This window comes from Bidens hawaiensis, unplaced genomic scaffold (assembly GCF_021521415.1).
Source record: "Bidens hawaiensis isolate Kalapana, Puna unplaced genomic scaffold, B.hawaiensis_p1.1 tig00031103_1, whole genome shotgun sequence".
Classification (NCBI taxonomy): Eukaryota; Viridiplantae; Streptophyta; class Magnoliopsida; order Asterales; family Asteraceae; genus Bidens; species Bidens hawaiensis.
The window spans coordinates 137,158-151,450 of NW_027495210.1; the positions used below are offsets into that span (position 1 = coordinate 137,158).

At 33.3% G+C, this 14,293-nt stretch overlaps 1 protein-coding gene and 1 pseudogene across 2 annotated transcripts; one reads left to right on the forward strand and one right to left on the reverse strand.

Annotated features, from left to right (window-relative positions):
• On the reverse strand, positions 1–2,399 carry LOC143581563 (gibberellin 20-oxidase-like protein pseudogene; annotated as a pseudogene). Its single transcript, XR_013143853.1, has 2 exons — positions 2,026–2,399; positions 1–604 (listed from the first exon to the last, which is right to left on the reverse strand). The product of XR_013143853.1 is annotated as a gibberellin 20-oxidase-like protein pseudogene (transcript).
• A 6,460-nt stretch (positions 2,400–8,859) lies between these two features.
• Positions 8,860–14,293, forward strand: LOC143581564 (kinesin-like protein KIN-10C). The gene is made up of 17 exons (XM_077064325.1): positions 8,860–8,958; positions 10,126–10,324; positions 10,436–10,601; positions 10,695–10,892; positions 10,997–11,186; positions 11,267–11,472; positions 11,571–11,803; positions 11,890–11,947; positions 12,335–12,415; positions 12,565–12,639; positions 12,799–12,873; positions 13,201–13,252; positions 13,334–13,563; positions 13,647–13,736; positions 13,896–13,964; positions 14,055–14,093; positions 14,182–14,293. The coding sequence occupies exons 2-17, from the start codon at positions 10,131–10,133 to the stop codon at positions 14,224–14,226; spliced, it is 2,001 nt and encodes a 666-aa protein (XP_076920440.1). The 5' UTR covers positions 8,860–8,958; positions 10,126–10,130; the 3' UTR covers positions 14,227–14,293.

The following is a 14,293-nucleotide window of genomic DNA, read 5'->3' on the forward strand; positions in this document are numbered from 1 at the left end:
TTAGACAAATCCAATACTTGCAAAATCTTTAACAGTGAAGCCAACTTTCTCAAACTTCCCTTGTTCACTATTTTCTCGAAATTTCATATAATCACCACACAAAAAAGGTCTATACACTCTCAAACCTTTGTCACCCACAACTTCATCAGGTGCAAAAACAACCTTATTATCCTCAAAACACCAAAAGAAAGCAAGCGAAAACCGGTTAATTTTTCGTTCTTTCAAAACAACTCTATGCTCAGATGACCTTAACTTCCCATTACTCCAAGCTTGCATCAAGTCACCAATATTCACAACTAGTGTTTCCGCGCACGGGTTAATATCCATCCATTTTCCTTCTTTAGATCTCACTTGAAGCCCGCCGATTTCGTCTTGGTAAACGATTGTTATGCAACTCATGTCGGTGTGCATACCGAGTCCTTCAACATGATTTTTTTCAATGGGTTCGGGTGGGGAGTAATTGTTAATCCGCAAGTACCCATCCGAGTTTGAAAACTCGGGTTTAAACTTGTTTTCGAAATCTTCTCCTAAAGACATTAATAACATCTCAATGATTTTATTTGATAGAGTCCTCATTTTCATCCCATATTCTTTCAACACCTCACTAAAAGAAAAAAATTAAAATATATAAGAATAATAACACTAAATAAATATTATACAACTAGTGGTAGCAAGGTGGGTTGTATAGCATGTCAAAAACGGTTCGGGTTAAAACAGGCCATTTTTAAAACACGTTGACATGAGACGGGTTGGGTTGACCCGTTAACAATCATTTTACTATGACAAAATGGTCGGTTGTGTAACATGCATGTCAATACGGTTCGGGTTGAAAAAGGTCTCTTTTTAGCAAGCGTAAAAATGGGTTGGGTCGGACCGGGTTAGCCCGTTAACAATCATTTTCGTGTGGCAAGACGGTGAGCGGTAAAGCATGTTCAAACGGTTCAGGTTAAAACATGCCTTTTCTAGCATGGGTTGAAATGGGTCGAGTCGGGCTTGGCTAGGTGGTCGACTGACCCTGATAAGCCCGAAATTTTTTAAATTATATATATTTTTTGAAAAAAAAACTTAAGTATTCTTAATGTCGAAACCCAATTACTAAACTAATTTAAGGCCAAAATCTTTTTCGCTTTCGGTCCCAAATTTTTCACGATTCTCGGAGACGGCCCTGGCTGGGTTGACCCGTTAACAATCATTTTACTATGGCAAAATGCAAAATGATGAGTTGCATAACATGTCAAAACAGGTAAGGTTGACACATATATTTTCTAGCATGCATTGAAATGGGTCAGGTCGGGTCGGGCTGACCCATTAACAATCGTTTTACTATGGCAGGATGGTGTATTATGTATAACATGTCAAAACGGATCGAGTTGAAACATGTCTTTTCTAGCATGAGCTAAATGGATCGGGCTGACTCGGGCCCGGGCCCACGTTGGGCTGGTTTGACCTGTAAAATCCTTCTCCTTTTCTGTTCTATCAAGTATCAATAACTAATGTGTTAAATAGTTACATTGAGTTAGTGGTGTGCAAGAAACCGAGAAAACCGAAAAATCCAAACCGAAAAAACCGAACCGACGGTTTGGTTGTATGTTTTTGTAAAAACCGCACTAACGGTTGGGTTTTGGTTTTGCATGTAAAAAAACCCAAAAAACCGAACCGAACTGAATTCCTACATTTTTGTTTTTTTTATATTATATATTAAGTAATTTATAAGAATTTAATAAATATGTAACTCCAATATTTTTGATCAAATGTATAAAATGTATGATAGTCTATTATTTTACAATTAACAAAATTATTTAACCTAAATTCATTATTTTTTGCCAACTTTTTTTTCGGCCTAAAATTTTCATGCTCAAATGGCAAAAACCGAAAAAACCGAAACCGAACCGAAACCAAAACGAAAACCGAAAAACCGAAACCGAACGGTTTCAAAAACTCCAAAAACCGAAGTTTTGGTTTTCGATTTGGTTTTAGCCTAAAACCGCACCGAACCGCACCACGCACACCCCTACAATGAGTTACCTGAATTCTGACTTTGGTTGGTTCAAGAGCACTTCAGCAGAGCTCTGGGCTGACCCAAAGAAATCGGGCCCAGAAACACGAATCGACTCAAAAAAGGGTGAGGCAATGAAATGAGGAGTGTAAGTTTTTATGTTTGATGATGGGCCTGCTTTGAGCTTCTGTTCATAAGGCAGATCAAAAAGCTCGTTCGATACAAACCGAAGCTTGTCGTAAAGATCTTTCGAGATTCCATGGTTAATTATGTGAAAGAAGCCCCATTCTTTACATGCTAATGATAGGGATGAAAGACAAGAGGTGGTTAAAGGTTTAGATACATCAAAAACAGGCAGTTGTATGGAATTAGTTTTTGATGCAAGTATGGTGAAGTTTGATGAACAAATTTTTATTTTTTATTTTTATTTTTTTGCATGAAACTTATAAGCCCATTTGTAGTTTGTAACATAGACAGTTTGTGATTATAATAATAACAACTGTAATTAAATTTAATATATCATTGTACTAAGTTTTTTTTAATCCACTTTATATATATATATAAAAAAAATGGGACCTTAGATCATAAGTTTCTCATGATTAAGTATTAAATAAGTGTAATAAAGACTGTTATTTTAGCATGTTGGTGTATTTAGAAAGCTAAAATCAAAAGATTTTCGAGGGTAAAGAAGTCAATGAAGAGATAATTTGTGAAATAAAGTCTTTGGGTATTTTGCAAATTAAAAATAGATCGAATTTCAGATCCTTAGAATTGTTGAATCGTTGAAGATTTGTGTTGTAAGTTTTTGATTTGGAGGTTGTTCCTCTCCCTTTGCGGATTTAGGGTTGCTGTTGGTTTTTGCGTGAGTAAAAGTTTTAATTTGAAAATAAATAAAGGCCGTTATTAAGTTAACCTCTTAACATTTTTTTCTACTTTTTATTTATAAATAGTTGATCAATGATACACAATATACATGAGTAACTACTATTGTAAGTTACAACAATAAGTCAATAACTCTTATATTTATTAATATACAATATATAACATGTTTTACTTGTTTAGACACACAACTTTCAGCCCGCTTTACTTGGGTTACTTCTATAAGTAAATGTGTTAAAAATGCGTCTATATGATCTAACACGTATATCTAAAGGGTAACTTACATAGATATTATGGAACATTTGTGATCATTCAAGAGCCGTTTTCATATACTATATTTTTTTTAACAATGTATATAATATAAAGTAATCTCATTTGTTTATATATCAGCATGCCAAGTTTGGGGGACAAGCATCTAGTTGTAAGTACAACCGTTATTAAGGCAAAGAATGTAAAAGGTTTGACTTACAGTTTGGCAGGTTTTTAAAAGATTCTTTTTTGTTTGGATTTTTGTGCAAGGTCAATGATCAATAGAGTTGTAAACTAGTTAAACATTTCAAGCAATGGGAAGCACAAGGCTAGAAAGGTGGAGATTTAAAGGTAAACTCTTACTTTGTCAAATGTTATTAACAAACAAAAAAAAATGTACCCGGTAAGATCCTACTCATCTTAAAGGGTAAAATGAATACTAATTTTTTTATAAGTGGGTCCCACTTTATATAAACAAAGATTGTATTTTGCAAGTGGAAGGGAGAAGAAGGGAAGGGGGGGGGGGGGGGATACTTGCCTGTTTGTTTGTGTTCTTTCGCATGGATGAATGTCCAAATCTTTTATCCTTGGAAGACTTGTGCAATGCGGCCTCTTTTATCGACACTGACCAGACATGTAATTCAGTGTTCTATAGAGACACTATGATGTAACCCTAAACAACAACAATCTAATACAATAGACATTTTAACAAAATCCATATATTTTAGGGCAAAAAATTTGAGAAAACCATCAAAATCCTATCTCCAACCTATTCTCTATTATATGGGTGGGTTATACGGTAGCTATAGTAACACCCTAAATATACAGATTCACTTTTAATCCACACCGTATTCTATGTCAACTGTCTCCCGCTCTTCTCTTCCCCCAACAATTCTCCCGCTCTTCTCTTCCCCCCTACAATTCTCTTGCTTTTATCTTCACCTCTTCATTTTTCTATCTTAAAAGAGTACCAATAAAATCAAGACCTATTCTAGTTCTTCTCATCATAACATCTCTATTTGTGCTTTGATTGTTGCAAGTTAATGGCAGATTCTTCGTTCAATCATCCTTTCAATCTGGCCGACAACAACAATACCCAGAACAGGTAATTTCATATGTTGTTTAAATTAGTTTAAATTGATTTGGTTTGAAACTGATTGAATCCGAATGAAACCTATCTGCTTCATTGCAATTCAGGCTTAATTAGGCTTTATTGATTGAATGAGTCTCACTCATAATTGGGGCTGAGCAAGAATCTAGCTTATACAACAGTTATTACATGTTGATGCTCACATATATATTTGCAATAGGTAGAAACCTGTTTTACTTGTATTTGTTTTAAATTATTGATGGTTAAACACTGCTTTTTTTGTTTTAACTATGAATTAAGTTTTAAAAACATAACTTAGGTGCATTTAGTTTTGCTTTCAAATTGATTTATATGTGTTTGAGTTAAGTTTTCTTCTGTGTTTTATTTTCAGTTTTTCAGATATGAATTCACAAGATATGTTCTTCACCAACCTTCTTAGCCAAGATCCTCAACTTGGTCAAAATTTTGGTAGGCAAAGTGTAAGTTCTCCTGTGAGCCTTGATGACTCGCCGCCCTTACCCTTAAACAACCCGGTTATTGTTAAAAAAACCCTCTAGGGGTGAAAACTTTAGCATTGACGAAGATACCTTACTTGTTTCCGCATGGCTAAATACTAGCACTGATGCCATTCAAGGAACTGATAAGAAATACTCCCAACTTTGAGAAAAAGTCTCTGATTACTTCAAAGAATTTAAGACAACTACTATTGAGCGATCAACAAAGTCTTTAATACATCGGTGGTCATCAATTCAAAAGCTTACAAATAAGTTTTGTTCATACCTGACTCAAGTTGAAAACGTAAATCAAAGTGGCTTGACCGGTCATTATAAGGTAAAAATTTCACATTCTTACTTATTTTGAGATTGTTGTTTTTCCTTTTCTTTTCTAACATGTATTTTATTTGTTTAAATGCAAGTATGAGAATGCGAAACTTATATAACTAAAAATTGAAAGAGGTAACTTCTCGTTCGAGCATTGTTGGAAGATATTAAAGGACAAACCTAAGTGGGTTTCGCATTGCACAAAGGATGTCACAAAGCAAAGGAAAACCATGTTCCCATCCCCGAACCCAATCTCAACCTTGACACCGACCACAACCACATCTCCAAAGCAAGATGTGATCGAGAATGAAGTTATTGAATTGGACCGTCCAATTGGTAGGAAAGCTGAAAAGGAAAAACGAAAGGCACTGGGCAGGCAAACTGAGGAAGTCAACTGAATTAGAAAGATGAAGTATACTCTTTTAGAAGAGTCACGTGCTCAGGAGAAAGGATTTTATCGTCTTAAGGCTGAGAAGATGGAGCATGACAGGGCAAAAGAGGAAATCATGATGAGAGACAGCCATGCCTGAAGAAACATCGCTGAAGACCGAAGGCTTTTAAGAAATATTATTGACTACTTTTGGTGTTATGGGTTCTAAGAGCGATGTTTTGTCTTAGCTTAACCGTCCATAAATGTATCATTTTTTGGTGTTATGGGTCATAATAATGTTTCTTGAATAAAACTAATTATTGTTATTTTCACTTTAGATGTTGAATTTATTTGAAGTAGTTGTCAAAAGGGTGCAATCTTTTTTTATGTTATCAGTAGTTTCTGCAAATGTAAGGATTTAATCTGCAAATGGGTCATAATAATGTTTCTTGAATAAAACATATTCAGCTCATGCACGCAAGGTCAGCGCGCAGGTGCAGTTCAGCTCGCGCTTGTGTACTGGTCGGAGCATGCAGATCAGCGTGCACACGTTTGTAAGTCGAGTACCTATTAGCAAAAAAAAGGATAATACTGATCTACACTTGGCTCCTTTCAACTAGTTCGCGATAGTGTTTCGCGCAATCACACAACTAATATTATGGACTTCATCCAAGGTCATCTTCATATTAGAGATAGTTCGGCGCATCATCAACTTCAAGAAGATCTAATTGAACATCAATGGCTACTTTATTCTCAACAATAAGCGAGTCCACGTTACATTTTGTTGTTTCATTCATGTTATGAGTTATAGTTTGAAACATGTTATATCATTTAGACTCCATGACTATTAGTCTATATTATATTTTGTTATCGTTGGATAAAAGATAAAAAAAATTGTCTCTTTCGGATAAAAGAGTAAAAAAATGATAACACCAAAAAAAATTAAAAATATAATACTCACAATTTATAAAAAATTCAATAGAAATAAACATTATATAAAAGATAATAAAACAAAATAGTTGGTAGTTAAGAATTTAAATGAAAGAAAGAGAAAAAAATAATAAAAAAAGAATATAGGGATAGAAATGTGGAATGGGATGTGGAAAGTTTTTTGAAAGTGAGAAATAAATTTATGGAAAGATGATATTTTGGTAAATTATATGGAAATAGGAAGGGAATGGGTTGTGAATGTTCTTAGCAAATGGGAAGAAAGCCCACATATGCACATGAACTCCTTGGTATCCACAACATTATAGACAACTTTGTCCAAGACATTGTCATGTAAGCTTTTAAACATCACTACATTCTATGAACAAACTCCTACAGTGTATATAAATCATAATAGTTAAATTATTTTTTAACTATGCCCCGTCTTTTTAACGAATATTGTATTTTGGAAGTGGAGGCCCCCACACTTGTATGTTTGTGGATGTTCGTCCACAAAATGAAAGTCCACTGTGTATTCAATGGTGGACCCACGTAATGCGGCCTCTTTCATCGACAATATTCATTGTGGATGGTAAGTAAACACGCAAATGCACATGAACTCCTTGGATTTCTCTGAGTCAATGCAAGAGACAAGAGAACATAACAACTGATGATACTTAATACAACTAATAATTATTATTATCAACTAGCATTGTACATTCATTTTGCTCATTATATATATTCAACCATAAGTCCAATGTGTACCAATTCAATGTATTTACTGTTCAAATGTAAAAAAGAAAAAAAAAACAATTTCCACATGCTTCATCACTTCATGCCTCATTCTTAAAGAAACTGTTACTTAGCTGGAAGTTGGTTGAACATGGGAAAATAAAATGCATGTGCAATTGTGAGGTTTAGCTTAGCTGGAATATATATTAATCTTGGTTTATGTCATGCCACATTTGCTTCAAAATGAATTTACTAGTGGAATTAAGATTTAGGAATAAGTTAAGCCCAAAAGTAAATGGGTCATTGTTAGCAAAATAAATGGGCTAAAAAATCATATGAATGGGCGCCCCATATGTCTCGTGGGGGCCCTACACATTCATAAAAAAAATGGCTGTGTTTTGGAAGGACCCCTAAATTTTAATAGTCTTGAGTCTTGACTCTTGAATTGAATGATTGTAAATTTTAATATTTGTTTTGGGATAAGAACCAAGAACAAGTGAACAACTTAATATTCAACTCCAATACTAATACAATAATATATGCAACCAACGGATTTTAAATTTTTTTACCGCTATCATGCATACATATTTGTCTTCATTATTCCTTTTGAAAATTAATTGTTTCTATATACTATCCTTTTGAAAGTTAATTGATTCTTATAATGATGATAATAATGATAATAATAATAAAGTTTATTGAATAATATTTATCATAAAAAGGAGATCTATTTCATTAAGTCTTCAATATTATATAGTATGAAATATAGAAAAATACTATTGTAAAATTGATAATAATAAAAAAATTAATATCAAATTTCTTTCCACCTAAAATCCCCTTAAACTTGCATTTACAAGGATATGAAGTTTTGAACCAAACACTTTTATTTTAGAATGGTGAACATCATACCACTAGACCATTAGATCACGAGTAATAAATTACCTACCTAAAACAAATTCCAAACTAAAAACCAATAATATTTACATAAATACATTGTTTTTATTCACATACCAATAACAAAAACGACGACACATACATCTTTGGGTTACACACTAACCAAAAACCTAATATTTACAATAATAATAGGGGTTTTCTAGGGACACCAAACACCCCTTATACGCCCCCGTATAATGCCATACGGCGGTCTACACGAGCGGGGTATAGCCCCTTGTATAGCCTTATACAGGATGTATAGGGGGTGTCCCTTATAGGACCCATAATAATATCCATCCTCATTTTAGAATAATAACTTTATGCTTTTAATAATATTTTTTTTAAAAGGTTTTAATAAAAGTTAATGCTAATTACATTCTTCCTTATAGGATATAATGACATTATTTAAAATACTATGTGCCCGACCCAGTGTACCCGACGTACAACCGGTTCCTACCCGGAACCGACCTGCGGGTAGGACCAGGTATAGGATTTCTCACCGGAGCCGTACCCGAAATTGGTGGAATCGGAACCGGACCTGGTCAAAACTCAAAAAAAACCCGAAGGAACCGGTTAAATACCCAACTATACCCGGAACCAGTCAAATACCCGACTGTATCCGAAACCGGTTCCTGCCTAAACCCGGTTTGACTTTTGTTGACCATACTCGAAACCGGTTTCTACCCGATTCTGGCTTTAAAAAATACCCGATTTATGCACGTCTAAGTATTTTGATAAAAATACAATCTGGGCCTTTGAAAAAGCCCAACTGGTGGGATCAAAATTTCTTCAGGAGCGTATTTCAGAATTTTAAATACACAACGGTTGTTTCCCATTCTTCAACACGCTTCTTCTTCATCCAAATAATACTCGTTCATAAATCATATAACGGTTAGGTCATTCTTCACAGCCTTCTAATATTCGTCTCAGTTCACATCGAACGCTTACAGATCTCGTAACTCTGGTATGTATGTTACACTTAAACTATCCGATTAGTCTAAATATTATTATTATTATTATTATTATTATTATTAGTTGAAATTAGCATTTGAAAATGTTCATTCTCTATGTGTATGTTATGTGTTTACGCTTGTGACTAATTAAGCTCCGATTAATCTAGGTTTTAGTATCGATTAGTTGAAATTAGCATTTGAAACTGTTCGTTCTCAACGTGTATGTAATTTTACGATGATTCTGTTATGTGTTTAAGCAGTCTGTCTAGTTTTGTGATGAATTTAGCTTCGATTAATCTAGGTTTTAGCATCGATTAGTTCAAATTAGCATTCGAAACTGTTTGTTCTTATTTTAGGATGATTTTGTTATGTGTTTATGCAGTATATGTATGCTTGTGACGAATTAAGCTCCGATTAATCTAGGTTTAGTATCGATTAACTGAAATTAGCATTTGAAACTGTTATTCTGTTATGTGTTTAAGCCGCCTGTATATTTTGTGATGAATTTAGCTCCGATTAATATAGGTTTGTTATCAATTAGTTGAAATTAGCATTCGAAACTGTTCGTGCTCCATGTGTATGTAATTTTACGATTTTTTTTGTTATGTGTTTATGCGTTATATGTGAGCTTGTGACGAATTTAGCTCCAATTAATCTAGGTTTAAGTATCGATTAGTTGAAATTACTATTAGTATTCTGTGTAATTTTACAATGATTTTGTTATGTGTTTATATAATCTTTACAAATTTAGTTCCGATTAGTTTAGGTATTAATAAACTAGCATCTGAAGTTGTTGGTTCTCCACGTGTACGTAATTTTACAGTGATTCTGTTATATGTTTATCACTCAGTTTATGCAATCTGTATAGTTTTGTGACAAATTTAGTTCTGATTATTTTCGGTATTAATATCGATTAGTTGAAACTAGCATTCACAGTTGTTGTTTCTCCATGTGTATGAAACTTTACAATCATTATGTGATGCGTGTATGCAATATGTATATGTTTGTGACAAATTTAGTATTTTAGATATTAGCATCCATTAGTTGAATTAGCCTTCGAAATTGTTGTTTCTCCACGTGTATGTAGTTTTACAGTGATTTTGTTAGGTTTTTATTCAATCTGTATACGGTTTTTCAAATTGAGACCTTAACGTTGACACTTGTTTGAGAATATGCAGTGTCTATGGCTTCTTCCTCCTCGAGAACTCAAACTAAACCTAGCTCAAATCCTAGCGGAAAAGTCCGGGTTGTTGCGAGGATTCGAGGCTTTAGGGATCAGGAATTGGCATCTTCCTTGGCTATAAAATCTATTCATAAAGCTGGTGATGGTGAACGTTCTGAGAAAGTTACACTTTCGTTTGATGATCAAACATCTAGGTATGCTCTATGTTTTGTTTTTTATATAGGAAGATAAGAAATTTACTATTCTAATTTTTTATTTAATTTATGTTTTTTCAATTTGTAAATTTTTGTGTGTTATTTTTTCAGCCGTAAGCACGAGTATGAGGTTGACTATTGCTATCATCAAAACGAAGATACTTCTGTTATGTTCTCAAAGGAGATTAAGCCTAAAATTGCAAAGGTTTTTGATGGTGAAAACTCAACTTTTATTGCATTTGGAGCAAGAGGCAGTGGAAAGACATGCACAATACAAGTAAACTTAGTCTTGTTTTCTATTTTGTATATGTTTATTTTTGGTTATCTATAGATAGTACTTATCTCAGGTCCTTTTTTTTGTTCTTAAAAGGGTTCTGAAGAAAATCCAGGTTTAGAAATGTTGGCAATGGATGAAATTCTCAAAACTGTGGGAGAAAGGCATGCGGTTGCGGTATCAGTTTATGAAGTTCTACACAATCATGTTTATGATGTATTAGATTCCAAGAACCCTGAGGTTCATGTACTAGAAGGTGCTCAAGGGAAAATAATGCTTAAAGGGCTTTCCAAGGCAAGTCGAATGTTACAATATCATGTTATTGACAATGATTTAACTTGCGTATGTATATGATTGGTACCATATATCAACATTCTAACATCTAAAACTTATGACAGGTACGAGTGAAGACAATCCTAGAATTTCAAAAGTTGTACTTTAGTGGTGATACTTCAAACAAATCAACACAAAAGATGACACTTGAATTGCCAAGAAGAAGCCATAAATCTCTAATGATACACATTTTAGCTTGTGATGAAGGAGGAAAGTCAAAATGCATTGGAAAGATGAACTTTGTTGACTTAGCAGGTAATAGTTTTACTTTTCCACTTGATTCATTTTTTATTTTAGTTTCATGTGTGTGGCAATTGACAATATTGTATTTTCAGGCTATGAAAATGCGAGGAGAAATAGCAGCGATGGATCTAGCTTTATTGAGGGTACTCAAATTAACAAGTCTTTGGATGCCTTCGTTAATATTATCCATGCGGTCAATGCCAATGAGACACGTGTCCCTTATCGAGAAAGCAAACTTGCAAGAGTCCTACAAGATTGTCTTGGTGGAAATAATCATATATCCATGATTGTTTGCTTGGTAAGTTGGTTGCCTATCTTAATCATTGTTTTTCAATTTTATGATTAAGTATTGTATATGCCCGAATTTACTAATTCCTATTTTTTGCCTTATTTCAGAACCCATATTTTTGCCCAGATTCTATTCATGCAATTACTTTAGCTTCAAGGTTGAAAAATGTAAAACCCGTATCCGTATTATCCTCTTCTGTGAAAAAGTTTTCCAACACGGGTATCCAGTTATCTACAAATAAAACAACTTCTAGTGTGAGTGTCTTCTCTACAAAAAAAAGCCAAACCGTCTCAAGGCTTCCTTTGTCTGCAAAGAAAACCAATGTTGTGCTAAAAGGAAGGTAAAATGAATTTACTGCTTTATTGCTTCAGATCCTTAAGACTTTTTTGTTTTTTTATCAAGTTTGTTTATTGTTTTGGCCTGAAGGAATCTTTTTAATGGCACGGAAGAAGCAAATGGTATTAAGGAGAAAGGATCGGGCATGGTATACTTCTATTAATCACAACCCGTACACATTGTGCTATTTTTGCATAGGAAACTAATATCATGTTTTGTATGTATTTATGTAAATGCAGGAAAATAACCTTATGTGAAGATAACCTTATGTAAATGCAGGAAAATAACCTTATGTAAATGCAGGAAAATAACCAAATGTGGTTAAGTCAGATATTTCCAGTGGTGGTTCCATTGTTGTACCTTATGTGAAGGAGGTATAGTATTTTATCTTGTGTAATTACCTTTCTATACTGAATAATTTTATAACTATCTAATATAAACAAAGTGTGAAAGTAACCGCATCTCTTGCACATATTGTACTATTTTTTGCATATGAAACTAATATCATGTTTTGTATGTATTTATGTAAATGCAGGAAAATAATCCTTCAAATGTGGTTAAGTTAGATATTTCCATTGGTGGTTCGGGTTCCATTCTTGTACCTTATGCGAAGGAGGTATAGTATTTTATCTTGTGTAATTACCTTTTTGTTTTATAACTATCTAATTTAAACAAAATGTGAAAGTAACCACATCTCTTGCACTACTGTACTATTTTTTGCATAGGAAAATAATATCAGTTTTTTATGTATTTATGTAAATGCAGGAAAATAATCCTTCAAATGTGGTTAAGTCAGATATTTCCAGTGATGGTTCCATTCTTGTACCTTATGTGAAGGAGGTATAGTATTTTATCTTGTGTAATTACCTTTCTATACTGAATAATTTTATAACTATCTAATATAAACAAAGTGTGAAAGTAACCGCATCTCTTGCACATATTGTACTATTTTTTGCATAGGAAACTAATATCATATTTTTTGTATTGATGTAAATGCAGGAAAATAATCCTTCAAATGTGGTTAAGTCAGAAGTTTCCAGTGGTGGTTCCGTTCGTGTACCTTACGTGAAGGAGGTATAGTATTTTTTCTTGTGTAATTACCTTTCTATACTGAGTAATTTATAACTATCTAATCTAAACAAAGTGTGAAAGCAATTACATCTCTTGCACATATTATCATGTTTTGTATGTATTTATGTAAATGCAGGAAAATAATCCTTCAAATGTGGTTAAGTCAGACATTTCAAGTGGTGGTTCCATTCTTGTACCTTATGTGAAGGAGGTATAGTATTTTTTTCTTGTGTAATTTTATTATCTAATTTAAACAAAAGCTGTTATATCATTATTAATTTCATCACATTTTCCTTATTAAAGAACTAGTTATGGATTATATTTTTGTAGGATGTTTTACAGACCCCAAGCAACTTCATGGAACCCGTTCATCATTTTAATGGTAAGACCTTTTGAAGACGTGTATGAAAACAATAACCTTTGTCTAGATATTTTATTTAATATTTTAATTCTTGATTTGCAGGTGATAACATAAAAAAGGATTTGCCCGCAAATGAAAGACAAGCACTATCATTAACTACGCGTTTGATTAAATTACGTGAGGAGTTAAGACCCCTTTGCACTCCAACTCCTTTGTCTGCGAGTGTAAGCGGACCCCTTGATCTGGAACCAAAAACACCCGTGACTACACATAAGTTGGAACTTTCAAATTGTCATTCAGGAACATTTAGCAAACATCACTTGGGGATGCAGGTTTATGTAACAAATATCATCTTGAAATAATTTTGTTTTATTTAACGAGTTGCTAATCATATTTTATTCGGTTGTGGTTGTAGCAATCACTTGTACAAGACTACTTGCAGTTCTTGAATTCAGCTACCAAGTTAGTATTTTTTTTAATTATAATTATATTGAAATTTCCATCTGTGCATTTTTAGGGATTAAAACACGCCAAACTAATATCATTCTATTTTTTGCCTTTTAATAGGGATGACTTGAAAGGATTACGGTAACACTTTATTAAAATTCAAAATTTTATGTTTGGTTTAATACAATTTAAGTACTAAAAACAATAGTTATTACAGGGCATTGGAGAGAAAAGAGCTACATACATACTTGAACTTCGTGAAGAATCTCCCGAACCTTTTAAATGCGTAAGAAAACAAATTATATGCTATAAACTCATATTTTCATTTTGCAATCATTGTCTTTTAATATATTCTCTTATGTTCTTCATTTTGCAGCTTGATGATTTAGAGGAAATTGGTCTTTCAGCAAAACAGGTAAACACGACTACTACTTGTGTATGGTTTGATATTATGTTTGATTACTAAAGTGTATATATTTATTATGGCGCACGTGTGTGTATAGGTTAAGACCATGATGAAGAAGGCCGCAGCTAATCTTTTCAGCTAGGAATTATTGTCATATTCTCATATACTAGTCAAAAACCCTTTGTATCCCATACAGTTACTGCTTGAGA

Excerpts from the sequence above, each read along its gene's own strand:
- LOC143581564 (XM_077064325.1), top strand. The coding sequence starts at position 10,131 with ATGGCTTCTTCCTCCTCGAGAACTCAAACTAAACCTAGCTCAAATCCT. Across the intron at positions 11,948-12,334 it reads AGGAGAAAGGATCGGGCATG|GAAAATAATCCTTCAAATGT; the intron begins GTATACTTCTAT and ends ATGTAAATGCAG. Across the intron at positions 13,737-13,895 it reads TTATATTGAAATTTCCATCT|GGCATTGGAGAGAAAAGAGC; the intron begins GTGCATTTTTAG and ends TAGTTATTACAG.